The following is a 16437-nucleotide window of genomic DNA, read 5'->3' as shown; positions in this document are numbered from 1 at the left end:
AACAAAATATTATTTCAATCAAATTAGAATATTAAATAATCAACTTATGTCCAAAAAAAAAAAGAAAAGCTAAAATTACTTAAAACTGTGAACTCTTAATTTTAGTAACACTTAATGAAAGAAGTGACAGTGGCTGATCTAAAAAATTTAAGTATTAACTAAACTATTATCTCTTAATCTAGTATACAAAAGTTACTGAAAATTTTTTATAATAAAAAAAAACTCCTACTATTTTTTTTCTTTTTTTTAATTAAAAAAAAAACTCGTTCCTTTCCATAAGCCAAAACAAAGCTAACAGATCAGAATAACTAAGAAGGGCACTACATTACTATTCACTAATATTATATACACTTATCACTCACATTTCACCGTTCTACTATCTCTTATACATGTTTATTGCTTCTCTTTACTTTGATTCTATATAGTATATATATATCCTTATCAATTAGTTTATCCGGTCTAATTTATCCCAAGCATCACAAGTTATTGTAGCGAGAGTTGATTTGCATGCACTCTCAATAGAGATACTTTTTTTTTTTGTGGTAATCTCACTTGATGCACGCATGCTAACCATATTGTTAACATGTCAAAACTATGCAAAACATGTTAGTTAATAAAACAAAAATTTAATAATCTTCAAAAGATATAGTCAAATTGTTTACACCTAAGATGAACAATTTTCCAGCCTAATAAGAACATATACCATTTTGAAAATTCATCAACGCATTAACAACCTCGTGTCCATTATTATTTAACGTCATAATCATTAGTGGTCCAAAACCCAACTTGGCCAACAAGTTTATTGCCTTTATATAAAGCCAGTTAAAGAGAAGAATAGTAATAGCTAGCAGATAGAGCCAAAGAAATTAAACAACGATAATAAATGAGGAGCGAGAAAATAGCTCATTTTTGTGTGCAATCCATCAAATTATTCAATAAATATTTCTGCCAAAAACAAGTAAGTATAGATGTGTTTTATTGTTTTTACTGTTTTTTAATTTTTTAAAAAAATTTAAAAATAAAAAATACAAATACAAATTAAATGCATTATAATATTTTTTTAAGTTTAATTATTCTGTAAATTTTTTTATTAAATTTATAACTAGATTTTTATTATTTTTTTTAATTGGCTCTTTACATAATTTTTAATTTTGTAATTAGATTATTTTTATTAAAAATATTAAAATTAATAAAATATTTTTCTTAAAAAATATGTAATTAAATATTTAATTAGGTTATATGAGCTATTCATATTTGTTCACTTCGGATCCACTCATGAAGCAAATCAAACATCTTTCTACTTATAGTAACAACAATAATAAAATAAAGATAAGTATTATTTAATAATTAAGCAGTGGCAATTGGACCCAGATTGACATTATTAGATGCTTTGAAAGCTTCAAATCTTGGCTCCTTAGCATGGAACTTGAGTCTAGCATAGAGTTTCATGTAGTCTTCAAACACAAACTTAGGGTACATGTGTTTCTTGTCCTCTTCCTCTCTCTCCAACAATTCTGGGGCAGGGTAGATGACAGCATCACTGCCAGGGTTGTAGAATGAGGCTATGGACATTCTGGTCCCATCTGTTTGTGCAATCACACGGTGCTCCACACTCTTGTACTTTCCATTTGTGATTACCTGTTTTTTACCCAATAATGCACACATTATTATTCTTTGATATAATTGATATGAATCACACAAAATGGATAAATATTTTGTGGATTTATTATGTTTTCTATACTAATTCGACATAATCTTTTTTATTTTAAATAGAAAAACTATGTTAAAAATATAACCATTTATATGTATTTTTTAATCTATTTAAATTTTTTAGAAAAGTAATTTAGTGATATTGTATCAAAACTGCTACGAGGGAAAGATCTAGAATTCATTCTTATTCCCCAAGAAAAAAAAGGACATAATTAGGCATAGTAAAAAAAGGAAGTATAGGAAGCCAATAAAATATTTGTATAATGTGTACAATAGGGATATAAGGATGTTCGATTTAATAAGATATTAGATGTTTATTATCCTGATATCCGGATGGTTATTCTGAATAGTATGAGTGTATTGTGTTTGAAAAATTAGTAGAATTTTATTCTAGATGTTCATTTTTTAACTTATATTGGACCAGATAAATAGTCTTTTATACATATTGTACAAATACTCCATTAGCTCCAAACGAAATTCTAATAAAAAAAAGAAAGTTACCTCAAGTTGGTCACCAAGATTGACGACAATGGAATGGCGCATCGGCGGCACATCAATCCAGTTTCCGTCCTTGAGAAGCTGGAGGCCGCTGACCTTGTCATCTTGGAAGAGGAGGATGATGCCGCCAGCGTCGGTGTGGGCCCTAAGACCCTTAACAAGGTCAGGTTTAGGACATGGAGGGTAGTTAGCAACCTTGGTGCCAAAAGTGGGTAGTCCACTTGATCCATAGAAGGTCTTCTTGAGGTACCCTTTCTCTAATCCAAGATTCTCACACAACAAGTCCAACAATTCCTCTGCTAGTTTCTCCAACTTCAAAGCAAATTCCTTCATCACCTTCCTGCACCATTATTAGCCCCAAGTAATTTAGCTTCAATTTCATTGGGTGCAACATGTCATGCAATGTATATAATTAGGTAAAAATTCAAATGCAGTCAACTTTACGTGAAGTTGATAACTGAGAGCCATTAGATGAAAATTTAATCAAATCAGTCAAATCATCTAACAGCTTTTAGTTATCAACTTTATGTAAAATCGACTGCAGTTGAGTTTCTACCACATAATAATCTCATTTTAAAAACAATTACGAAAGAAAATTACATTAATCTCCTTCACTTGTACATGTAGTATTACTATTTATTTAATTTGAACCTTAAAGGAGATTAAAGGTGGCTTTACAAATGAAGAAATTGATGAGAGAGAAAAAGGAAAAAAGAAAAGTTTGTGTTGAGTAGAGTAACCTGTAATCATCAGAGAGATCAGGGATATCAAAAATATTTGATTGAGGGAGGTGTTTCAAGTGAAAAGTGCTCTCCCAATCCATGTCTTTCACCTCAGATTGAACAGCTTCAAGGCCTTTGCTTGCAACAGCTTCCTTAAACCTCTGTTCCATACATTTTCTGTAGTGTTCTTTGGTCAATCTCTCCACAGTGTCCATCATATCATGGGGTATTCCATGATTCACCAACTACAAACATATCAACAAAATCACATCAAGTAGTAGTAACATACATAATGATCTAGAAATGAATGTGGTTAATTTTATAATATGTAATACCTCAAAGAATCCCCAATTCTCACAAGCATCCTTGATTTTCTCCATGGTGGCTTTTCTCTCCTCACCATTCAGCTTCTCAAAATTGATCACTGGGAAGTCTTCCATCTCACAAAACTCAGAACTCAAAACTTAATAACTCTCTTTTTGTATATGCCTCTTCTTCTAGTCTCTGTAGTGTGTTTAGTTGCTCTGTGAATATTAAAGTTTGGGGATAGGGTGGTATATATAGTGCTTAAATATTAGAATTAACCATATAAAATAAAGAATATTTTTTTTTTTAATTTTGAATATTTTAATTACCAACCTTATGCCACTTTTTTTCCCTGTTTGATCTCAGCTTTTAGTCCACATCATAGCTAACTTCTCTCTTGGTTCCTTTTTTCTCGGAAATATACAAAGTGTAGGTAAGATTAACTCCAATTATCTATATTTTAAAATATGCTTTTAAATATTTTTTAATATTTATAGGAGTATTTACATATTATTTACTCAAATATTTTTTTATATATTAGTTCATAATACAAATTAAGCATGTGAAGATACAAGATATTTTTAAAAATTATAACTTTCTCTCAAACCAAATCAATTTATTAAAAAATTTTTCGTGTAATTATTTTTATGTAAAATTAATATATTGTTAAAAAATTAAAATTTATTATAGGATAATTTAATTAAATTAAATTATTTAATAATTTTTAAATATTAATTTCATATGAGATAATTGGTTGTGATACTTTAATCGATTCTTATTATTAAAGTTCTGATATTGATTAAAATTAAAAAAAATATAATAAGACATGAAAATGTTGTCTACTTTCACTCTTAATTGGTTGCGTTGATGAATTGCCTTAACTATTCTAGTGATGATTGAACCCACTTTGGTGGCTGATTTTTCCCCCTTGAAAATTTGACCAGGACTTCCACATGCAGCCACCACCGTCTGCTTATATTGTCATATTTATTATTATTATTATTATTATTTTTATTATTATTATTTTCTACAACGTGGTTTTCGGGCCACATGAAAGTGATTTCTTTTGAGAAGTTGTATTATACTACTCTTTTATATTAGACAATAATAAAGAAGTTTTATGATCCACAAATTCAGCCCAACAGAATACATAAATTCAGTTTTAATTTTAGTTTTTATTAGTTTATCTTATCTTATCTTTATGTTATCTTCTCTTCTTATCTGATCTTTACTTTTATCTTTCATAGAACAATGCTCTATATATATTTAGTTTTACCCTCATAGTTTACAACACATGTTCAATTCAATCAATTAATAATCAATAAAAATTATTTTTTTGCTTTTCTTATTCTTTCACAATTTTATCAAGTTGCATAACAACTTCAATTCATTTTCAAAATTTTTTTGGCATCGTTGATCGATGCCCTTTAGTTAATATATCATGAATCAATTGAGTTTGAACAGAAAAAAAATTTGTGTTTTAATTTGTCTATATTGCTCGTGTGAATTATTAATATTCTTAGCTAATCAGGAATAATGATTACTTGAGCCACATGCATATATATTCTGTTTTAATTTGATTTATATTTCGATTTAGACTATATATATTATTTAGACATTTCTCAGTGGGGGAAGCAATATCGAAATAATTATGGAGCAAGAATCTGAATGAAATACTACATGAAGCATCAACACCATGATCTCCAATATTTTGAGTCGAGATTTAATTAAGGGTGGATATTTTTATGATGACATCTTTATATAAAGATAGTATTATAAATTATTAGATAAGTTAATATATTTAACTAAATATATTTTATTAATCATTTAAGGATTCATAATATCATTTTTATATGAAGATGTTATTATGTGAATATTTTGTCTCCTTAACTAAGTGATTGATCATGTAACTTTGTTTTATATATTTTTATTTATCAATGAGATTTCATTTCATTCACCAATTATGCATAAATTAATAATTTTATTATAGTAAATCAATTTTAATTAATTGAATGATCAATTTATTTATTTATTTAAATAAATATTGAGAGAATTTAAATTTTTGCTTTGTACAAATAATAATTTTTTAGTTAATAATAAATTTTTAAATAAAATTTTGATTTGCAATACATTAATCTTTATAGTTTAATGAGGTGAAAAATATCGTAAAAGAAAATCATAATGAATATAGCCAAAAATTAACCCTAGTTAGCCAAAACTAATAACATTAAACTATGCTTATTACTTTTAAGAGAAAACTAGCTTAGAGAAAATAAAGCCAACATTTATTTACTAAAAAATATATATTTATTTAATTTATAAAACAAAATAATACATAAGTTTATTTATACTAGTAAAGTGATGCAGATTTTTAAAATCACAGACTATCGATAAGTATACTGAATCGTATCAAATAATACTATGAGAGTGGATTATCGTTTCCACAAAAATTAATAGATTAAACAAGTAATGATCAATTGATTATTATTCTAGTCAGACAATAAAAAAAAAGGATTTCAATAGTAAGTAACATGAAAACATAAATTTAACAAGAACAAACTAAAATTTGTTAAGAAAATAATATAATAAAAGATAGTTAAAGTGTCATACATATTTAAATTTCAAGATTAACAATTATTGTCATCTATCCTAATCATGAAAAAATTTAATTCATGGCAAATCTTAGGTAATTGAATTCTAATTCTTTGGCGATTCAAACTCTTCTAACCTAGTTAACTATCGATTCCTTGATCAATTAATTGTGTTAAAAGATTAAGTTCGAACTCTAATTTAAAGACCACACAATTCTTAAGAACTCAGAAATAATCTAATTATATGTCACGTATCACATTAAATCCAGATAATTGAAGAATTATGAGAAAAGAGTTTCAAGCTTTAGTTCTAATGATTTAACTTTTCCAAGATTTAAAGGGATTTAATTTAGATTAGGGTTATTTTTCAATATACTCTAATCCTTAAGATGAAGAATGAAACTCAATTTTTAAATAAAAATCAATGCATTAATAAAAATAGCAAAACAATAATATTAATACTTCAAAATAAATATAGTTTCTGATCTTAATAATGGAGGTTTAGTTGCCTATGGTACAGAAAAATCTAAATCATAATCTAATGTAAAACCTAAAACTAATGAAGAGAAGAAAAAACGGAAAAGAGAGTCCCCTCCATAGAGCTGCGGCACGTTACTTCCTTTATATAAACGTGAAATTGGGCTTGGGCTGCTGGGTTGCTGGCGTTTAGCGCCATTTGGGTGGCGTTTGGCGCCAATTTTGATGCAATCCGTGACTCTTTGCTGCTCGTCTGGCGTTTAGCGTCGAGACTCCTGCATGGAGTGGTGATGAGATGCAGACTCGCATTTACCACTTTCATGGTGTTTGGTGCCGTGATTCTAAAGAATAATCATAGATTATTATATATCGTTAGAAAGTTCTGAAAGTTGTTTTTCTAACACTGCTAGAACCGAGTTATTTAGACATTTATATTTCAAGAGATTATAGTTGACAGATCCACGAATTCTCTCTACACCTGTCTTCAATTCTTGTTCCTTCTTGTGCTTTTGCTTTTCTTTTTCTAACATTTCTTTACAAAAATCATGAAACCAAGAAAATTAAAATATTAATAAAATAATCTTAAAAATTATATAATTATCAAACAAAAATCATAAATTTTTTAAAATACTTAAAATGCTAGGGGTGAGCATGGGTAGCGGGTACTCGACCGTTTGAATTCGAATCGAACCAATTAAATTGGTTCTGAAACTAACGGGTAATCGGGTTCAACCCGAACCAAATTGATGACTTTTGTTAGTTATATTTGGTGTTTAACATGTTTGGATTATTTCTATTGATGTTACATGTTTATTGTACTTGTTGAATTTTTAAGATAAAAATTTGGTTTTTTTAATAAATTTCAAAGTCATCGGATACCCAATTACCCGAACCGAACCAATCCGTTCTTAATCGATTTGGTTTAGTTCAGATACATGTACAAAAAAATACAAATTCAAATCAAACCAAACCAATTACATTTTGATCGATTCGATTCTAATTTTACCATAAATCCGAACCAAACCGTCTTACCTATAAAATGCTCATGCATTATGTATTATGAAAAAAGAAAAACCTAGTAAACTAACCTATACAAACCTTTTACAATACATAATATATCATAATAACATAAATAAAACTATATTACTTCCAACGACAGATATAAAATTATATTCCTGCACCATTCTCAAATTCATTTCTTACTACACATATATAGCTCTCATACATTCGCAAAAAGAATATATAGTTAATAAAAAGTATCATGGTATCATACAAGATATGTATAGCATATGAAAGTTAGTTAATGAAAACAACTACTCTTGACAATGTGTTCTTATCAAAGTTCTAGCAGCCAGCGAAAGATTAGTGATTATAATTAAAGATAAAGTCGCCTTATTAACTTCGCTTTTTGTTAATAAGGATGAAATTAATAGCGACATGACTGTATAAAAAACAACTCAGGGGGTACACTTGGCCACTTGCACAGGGACCATAAATTTTCTTAGAACTAATTAAAAGGGGGGTGTGGATTGGATAATAATAATCTTAGTGGTTTTGGAACGAAATATATATTTCGCACAATTAATCTATTTTGAAATGAAATTTAAGAGTTAATATATGCAGTAGAAATTCACATACCATTATTTTTATGTGAAGTATTAAAATTAAAATTGAATATATTTAACTTAACATAAAAAATTAACTTATTTACAGAATAAAAAACATCTTACACTAATAAATTATTTAAAATCTTTATCCTTAATTGACGTGGGACTTGTAATATCTACAGTAAAGTTTAAACCGCCGGTTTTATTCTTTGGGAAGAATTTAACAACCTGTAGATTAAGGTTGAAGTGTAGTTAGTAATAATATATATCTTAAGTTTTCAAAAGATGCAATAATTACTAATTATTGATAATTTTACCTTTAAAATATAACAAATCTCCATAAAATATTCAATTATTCAGGGTGTATCCGATCCAATCCGTTACACTTGCTTATATATGCATCTACAAGATCTGTCTGGGGTCTCCTTTATGAGATATGAGGCTGTTTTCTTCTAGCTTTTCCTAGTAGCGAAAAAATAATTGTCTACAACAATATAATTTACTTTACAGTAAGGTAGTTAAATTAGTAACATATAGCATTGTGCTTGCCCTACTATACTTTCGCCTCATTCAATTATGATCTTAATAAATATTTTTTATGAGTAATTTTTTTGTCTACGATATTCTTTAATCCATCATTTAAAGGTCTGTTATTGGTTAATATATATAATAAATTGTTACGTATAAAATTTGAACTTCTGTTACTTACTTAAGTAGACGAATAAACTAACCACTTGATCAACTCAAGTTGATTTCTACGAAGAGAATTTAATCAACACATTATATCTAAAAAATTAGTTGTGTAAAGTTAAATAAGAGCACAACTACACACAAATTACTAAGTTTAAAAGAACTAAAAAATTATTTAACCTTTACCTTTTATAAAAATATCATTTAATTAAAATATTTTTATTTTACAATTTTAAAAATAATGTGTCTATTATCCATTAAAAAGAGAAGTATGCTAACATTACTTGGTCCATATATAAACTAATAAATAATGAATGGCGGAGCTTCTCTTAATAAATAATGAATGGGACGCGGCATAGTTGGAGGATTTGCCAATAGAGGCACTACAACTTAGCAAGATACAATGCATGCAATCATTTTGCCTCAGACAACGAAAAAGGAAATATAAGGACAAATGTGATAAAAACTATACTTTACAAAGTGTATGTTGGTGCCTTTGCCTTTTAATTTCTTTATGGGAAGTGATGACATGATGATGGTAGATATTCTTGTATATTATATTTCAATTCCAATACCATAATGTATAATTAATTAAATATACTTTTTGTTATAAATATTCAGATTCAATTACATTTACGAAAATGTTGGTCAATTATAATCTAGTTATTAGTTTTTGATTATTTTTTTCTTTTCGTACGTTAAGTCTAGAATTGATTTTATTATAATGTTGGTCAATGCTTTAGTGTCTTTTCTTTCATTTTCATTTTAAACTTCATTATTATTTCTATTTTATTATTTTTTATGTTTATTTTTCTGTAAAAAAAAGACTTAATTATATTTAAGTAAGGATTATAAAAAAATTCATGAGTAAAAAGAGAAAAACAAAAATAGTTAGTAAAAAATAAAAAAAATTAATTTTTTTATAATTAATTTTTGATTATGTTGATCTGGATTAAATCTTCTCCTTAAATAAGTTGGAATATCACTTGATATTTATTATATTTTAGGTTAAAAATTTAATAAGAAAATATTAAATGAGTTAAATTTATTAGTATTCATGTATCTAATTAATTTCATTATAATTAAAATAGTCTAATTATACATCCAAATATTTTTGTATCTAAGTCTAACCAAGTAGACGCAAACTCAATAAAAACATTTTTATTATGCTCACGTGTATACACGCGCATTTCAATAATGTTTCTTTGTCTCTGTCTTCGTCTTCATCTTCGCTTTCTTCCTTCTTTGACTTCGCATTCTTTTTTCTTCTTTGCTTTTCTCCTTCTTCATTTTTGCGTTCCTTCTTTTTTTCGCGTGTTTTCTCTCAATCATCATTCTTTTATTATTGTTGTTGTTGCTGCGTTTTTTCTTTTTCCCCTTTTAATTGAGGTTCATTTGGATCTAGAAATGAACCGAATTTGATTTAAATTTGGCGAATACTTAACAGTAGTATCAAGTGAACCTAACTCAATTTACAAATGAACCAAATTCGATTCAGATTTGACTAAACAGTTAAAAAATTACTTAAAGAATAAAAATTTTGATCAATACTTATCAGTAGCATCAAGTGAACTTCAATTAATACATGAATGAACCGAAATAAACTAAGAAATGAAATGAAATTATTTAATGATGCATGACATCAGAGAAAATTAAAACTAATAAAAATTTTAGTAAAATGTTGATATTATTAGTGATGACGATAACGAAAAAAAAAAGATGCAGCATTAAAGAGGAGAAGGAGGAGGAACGTGTGCGAATTTAGAAAAAGAAGAAGAAGACGACAAGGAGAAGGAGAAAGAAACAAACAAGAAGAAGAAGAAAAAGAAGGAGAAGAAGAAGGAGGCGCGCGATTTAAAAATTGTTATAACAGCTTAGTTAGATTTAGTTAAATATTTTGTTTAAATATAAAACTTTATTCTAATTAAAATTTTATTATAGTTGTAATAAAAATTAGATGTAAATTTTATTACACATAAAATCTGAATTAAAATATATGTTTATGTGATTCTCTTTTTTTTTTTCTCTGTTTTTCATTAATATTAGAAACAAAACACAAAAAATCTGCCACAGAAACACACTTAAACAAATCTAATAAAAAACTTCTAAAATTTAAAATCAACGTAACTTGATTCAATCCGTTCTCAAGTTCTAGTAAATGATCGCCTTGAAATTAAAACTCATCAATTGTCTACTATACATGCTAGCTAGGGTAGCTGGAGATGAAATACGTTATGAATAAGTTTGAGGATATACTTCAGGAGTTATGTTCAAATATTCGGTCCCATTTAGTGGGGGGAATTGAAAGGATATGTTATGTTGACATGTGCATGCATGTTCCCCCTCTACATAATAATATTGTTACCACCATGCATTGTGAGAAGAAAACTTTTGGTACCAAAAGAATCTTTTATTATTGTGGACAATATAATAATCATTATATTCTACAACCAGCAGTTTTATTAAAATTTAACTATCACTTAACTAATCAAAAATAATAATAATTTTATACTATTAAATATAATTTTATATCATTAAAAATATTAATAATAATTAATTAATTATTATAAATTATAAAATTTACTGATTCCTACATTCTTTTATTTTAGAATTGCCAAATAGACCTATATATAGGTGGTTTTTCCAACTGAAATTCGCACTATGGTTTGTCAGTTTGTCATATTAGGATGAACATCCTTATACTATTAAATCAAATCTCAATCAATAAAAAAATACTTATAATTTGATTAGTAATTATAAAATAATTAATGAGCAAAACAGAAATAATGTTGTTAATTACTATATGATTGAAGCCCAAAAAATTAGTTCAACTCAAAATATATATATAATTTTTTATTTTTTGTTTCCTTTTAAATTGTAGAAGAGCAGCAACGTAACCTTGAGCAGAAAATTTTCTTCTTTTTTTTTTGAATATTTTTTAAGTCGGCCTAACTAAATATATACGATGTGAATTAATTGAATGAGGATATTATTTATCTTTGAACAAAATGGATTAAAAATATTACACTAAGTGTGTTGGTTTTTGTTGCTATTAGCAAATCTAAGATTGAGGGCGTAGTGTATGTGCCATAGTGGGTTTTAAGATTCATATCATCATCTATTAGGATAAGATTCTTTGTACTTGCAAGTTTTGCTCGATTTAGTGGAAGCACACAGGTCTGTAGTGTTTTTTAACACTTGAACATCTCACGTTCATGCTTTTGCTTTTGCTTTTGCAAATCATGCTTTTTAATTGTGAAGTAGCTGCTGCTATGGGTGTTTTATATTTTCACCAAATCACTCTTCTCAAATAATTAATACGTTCTCTTATACAAAAGTTTCTTTTTAAATTTATGTAGACAAAGACCAGTGAAAGATCTAAAAAATTATAGTGAAGATAAAGTATATATAACATAAAAAAAAAAACGGAGTATGTAGTGGCGTTAAATTTAATAACGTATGGAAGACAATTATACATAATTTTTATATACTATTTAGAATAATAAGGGTATTTATTTTTAATGAAAACTCACGTACAATTATTTTCATGTAAAATTAATTGGAAATTTTTTTTAGATGATTTAATATGTTAGGAGTGATAAACTAGCAAGTTAACTAAAAGGAAACACAGTTCTGTTTCAGTATCCTTCTCTTTCTGCAATTATTGATGCTGTTAATTCTGTTTTCTGTTAGAGTTAGTTAGTGTGGACCCTAACTAACTCAGTAGTAGCTTTTAGTCACTTCTATAGTTTGTTACAGTTAGTTAGTTTAGTGTATGAGGCAAATCAGTATTAATTAGCTAGCTATATACATATAAACTGCAATTCTTCACAAGCTGTAGTTCAGTTACTTAGCTGAATGCATATTCATACTTTCTCAGCTTCTCTCTCTATTCTTTTCTCTTTAAACTTTTCCTTTGAGACCTAGTACCTTTCATGGTATCAGAGCTTTCAAGCTTCGCTGATCACTCAACAATGGCGCAAGGATTCATAGCAACTCCTATATCGATGAAACTGGATGAGGACAATTTTCTGCAATGGAAGGATCAAGCAGTCTCAACAATAGAAGTGAATGATATGCTGAGCCACGTCATAGGAAGAGGAATTCCTCTACAGTTTGTGCAATCGAATGATGGAACAAATACTGTAGTGAATCCAAATTATCAACAATGGAAGAGGCAGGATGCACTTCTCAAATATTGGTTACTGGCTTCGATGAGTAAGCCGTTCACCACAAGGATGATAGGTTGTGTGTTTCGGAATAAAGTGTGAAAAAGGTTAAAGGATCACTTCTCTTCTCAAATCAAGACTAAGGTGATGCAATTGAAAAACAAGCTCAGCACGCTCCAAATTGGAGGATCTGTGACTGAGTACGTATTGATGATTAACGGCACAGTTGAAGCTCTGGCATCCGTAGGAGAGTTAGTAAAGGAAAGCGATCATATAAACGCAATTTTACATGGCTTATCTAAAGAATATTCTCCAGTATATACGTTTGTGCTTGCAAGATTGGAGAGCATAACGGTTGTTGAACTGGAAGCATTGTTGCTAGCTAGCTCATGAGAGCATGCTAGCAAAGTTTAAAAAGTCAGAGGCGTTTGTACAAGCAAACGTAGCTCAATTCGAAGGATATAGTCAACAGATGCAAGGAAAAAGAGGAGGCTTCAGAGGAGGATTCAAAGGAAAAGGAGGAAGAATGCACAAAGGTGGAAGAAATTTCTCCAATGAAGGAAGAATGATGCAAGAATCTGATATGAACAAACAGTTCACAAGTGGAGGTCAGTTCGTGAATGGAAGAGGACAGTCCAATAGAGGAGGCAGAATGTACAATTCAAGAAGTTATGAATACGATAGGCCACAGTGTCAGTTGTGTAATAAATTCTGCCACACTGCAAGAACTTGCTGGTATAGATACAGTGAGGATCAATATGAAGAAGAAGGTTATGGTGAAGAAGGTTACAACAATGTTAGCCACAGTCAGGACACTCAACCACAAGCAAACCTCTGCATCTGATAGCAACACCAGCAATAGTTCAAGACTCCAACTGATACCCTGACTCAGGAGATACACATCACATGACACATGATGAGAAGAATCTGATGGAGAAAAAAGAATACTGTGAAAATGAGCAAGTAGTAATTGGCAATGGAACAGGTTTGCATATCTCTTTTGTTGGAAACTCTTATTTTAAGACTGACTTGAGCTCTAAACTATTGCACATGAGAAACTTGTTGTGTGTGCCTGAAATTACAAAGAATCTAATGAGTGTGCATCAATTGTGCTGTGATAATCAAATTTTCTTTGAATTCCATGATGATAGGTGCTATGTAAAAAGTAAAGACACTGAGAAGATTGTACTTCAAGGCACTGTGGAAAAAGATCTCTATAGATTTTCTAGTATTAATAAGCTGCAAGCACCAGCTAGTTATGCTGCTGCATATGCTTCTGCAGTAAGTAATAGCAATAAAATTGATTCCCTTATTTGACATGCTAGGCTAGGACACTTTAACCATGCTGTATTATCAAAAGTATTAAAAGTTCGTAAATCCTCAACTATACCAGTCAAAATAAATTGCTCAGCTTGCTGTATTGGCAAGTCTCATCATCTCCCTTTTCTTTCTTCATAAATTGAGTACACACACCCCTTAAACCTTGTATACTCAGACATTTGGGGTCCTGCCCAGTGGCAAATAGCAATGAAAACTGGTATTATGTTAATTTTATTAATACCTTTTCAAAATATACTTGGCTTTATCTAATTAAGTCCAGAGCTCAATTAAAAATAGTCTTTAAAAATTTTCAACAAAAGGTTGAATTGCAGTTGAACACTAAACTTAAAATGTTGCAAAGTAATAATGCAGTCGAATATAGAAGGCTGTCACAGACTTTGTAGGTTAGAGGAGTTCAGCACAGGTTTGCTTGCCCTCACATTCACCAACAAAATGGCTCTGCTGAAAGGAAGCATAGGCATGTAGTAGAAACGGGACTCACCTTATTGGCAGGAGCTTTAATGCCTACAAAGTTCTTGGGAGAAACCTTTTGCACAGCAGCAAAACTAATCAACATCCTTCCAACACCAATTTTAAATGGTGTATCTCCAGCTGAGAAACTGCTTGGCAAGCAACCATCATATAACCAACTCAGAGTGTTTGGATGCCTATACTTTTCACATCAGAGACCACTCTCTTTGCACATTCCTTGGGTATGGAATTGATCAGAAAGGCTATAAATGCCTTACTCAATAGGGAAAGGTCATCATCACACCAAATATGGTGTTCTTTGAAGATCAATTCCCATTTAAGCAAGCCAATCAAAGTCTCAAGCCAGCAACAGCCTCAGCTCCCCAACACTCAATTCCAACAATTTCAAAAATCTCAGCATCTACTCAAGCTCTTCCTGCTAATCACTCATCCTAACATAATTTCTCAACCAACTTCACTCAATCCACTCCATCCCACAATAATTCCCTGAACACCTCAGCACAAGTGCCTTTCATCAGTCAAGCAACCAACAACAACCTACATCAATTGTCAACCCTGCTTCCCTACAGTTACCACATCCCTCTAGCAGCCTGCAAGAAACCACAGCACCAGTAGCAACTTCTTCAGTCCCAACTCCTATTCCTATTAATGACATTAAAATTGTGCCCCTAACTGACCCTGAACCAAGAAATACTGAACTTACCCAAAAAACTCATCCAATGATGACTAGAGAAAAAGCAGAAATTGTCAAGGCAAAGCTGTTCTTAGCAAATGTAGAGCCAAGGAATGTTAAAAAAGCACTCAAGTTTCTTGAGTGGAAGGCAGCAATGGATCTGGAGTATGAGATCCTATTAAGAAACAATACATGGAAGCTAGTTGAGCTCCCACCTGATAGAAAGGCAATTGGAAGTAAATGAGTGTTTAAGATTAAGTATAATGCAGATGGTTCACTTCAGAAGCACAAAACCAGGCTGGTTGCTCAAGGCTTTGCTCAGAAACCAGGTTTTGACTTCACATAAACCTACAGTCTAGTTGTCAAGCCCACCTCTATTAGACTGCTGCTTTCAATTACACTATCAAGGTCCTGGACAATAAGGCAATTAGATGTAAACAATGCCTTCCTACATGGTGATTTAGTTGAGGAAGTATGTATGAGGCAACACCAAGGATATGAGCAAAGAGATTCCTCACTCGTATGCAAACTTAACAAGGCTTTGTATGGCTTGAAACAAACACCTAGGGAGTGTTTCTGTAAGCTTGCAAATGGGTTAAAGGAACTAGGATTTGCAGCTACAAAATCTGACATAGTAGTGTTTACTCGTGATACAAATCACTTAAAAACATATGTCCTGATATATGTAGATGATATCATTGTAACAGGTGAATGTGATAATTCTATTAAGGAAGTGATCAACCAATTGAATAGCAAGTTTTCTCTAAAAGACTTAGGTGATCTGCACTACTTTCTTAGAATTCAAGCCATGAAAACTAAGAGTGGAGGCTTAGTGTTTACTCAATAAAAATATATTGAAGAGGTAATGAAGAAGGCTGGTATGGTAGGATGCACAGCCTGCCACACTCCTCTTCTCTCTACAACAAAAATCTCTGCCCTTGGAGGGTCAAACTTCCATGATCCAAGTCTGTATCGTTCTATCATTGGGAGCTTGCAATATCTAACCATTACCAGGCCTGAAATCAGCTTCTGTGTCAATAAACTTGCTCAGTTTGTTCAGCCTCCTCTGAATTCACACTAGAAAATGGTGAAACGTGTGCTGAGGTACCTAAATGGTACAACCTATCATGGTCTGCACCTCAAGAAAGACTCTGCAATGAATACTGCTATGAAGATCACTGC

The 16437-nt window shown here is 30.1% G+C and overlaps 1 protein-coding gene across 1 annotated transcript; it reads right to left on the bottom strand.

The window, feature by feature from the left end:
* Nucleotides 1-1242: 1242 nt before the first annotated feature.
* On the bottom strand, nt 1243-3473 carry LOC107496874 (1-aminocyclopropane-1-carboxylate oxidase). The gene is made up of 4 exons (XM_016118198.2): nt 3266-3473; nt 2949-3175; nt 2212-2548; nt 1243-1638 (listed from the first exon to the last, which is right to left on the bottom strand). The coding sequence occupies exons 1-4, from the start codon at nt 3368-3370 to the stop codon at nt 1348-1350; spliced, it is 960 nt and encodes a 319-aa protein (XP_015973684.1). The 5' UTR covers nt 3371-3473; the 3' UTR covers nt 1243-1347.
* Nucleotides 3474-16437: the final 12964 nt, after the last annotated feature.

This window comes from Arachis duranensis, chromosome 7 (genome assembly GCF_000817695.3).
Source record: "Arachis duranensis cultivar V14167 chromosome 7, aradu.V14167.gnm2.J7QH, whole genome shotgun sequence".
NCBI lineage: Eukaryota > Viridiplantae > Streptophyta > Magnoliopsida > Fabales > Fabaceae > Arachis > Arachis duranensis.
The sequence above is the reverse complement of the archived record's forward strand: the minus strand, read 5'-3'. Positions and strand labels throughout refer to the sequence as shown.

Excerpts from the sequence above, each read along its gene's own strand:
- LOC107496874 (XM_016118198.2), bottom strand. The coding sequence starts at position 3,370 with ATGGAAGACTTCCCAGTGATCAATTTTGAGAAGCTGAATGGTGAGGAG. Across the intron at positions 2,549-2,948 it reads GATCTCTCTGATGATTACAG|GAAGGTGATGAAGGAATTTG; the intron begins GTTACTCTACTC and ends ATAATGGTGCAG. Across the intron at positions 1,639-2,211 it reads ATCTTGGTGACCAACTTGAG|GTAATCACAAATGGAAAGTA; the intron begins GTAACTTTCTTT and ends GGTAAAAAACAG.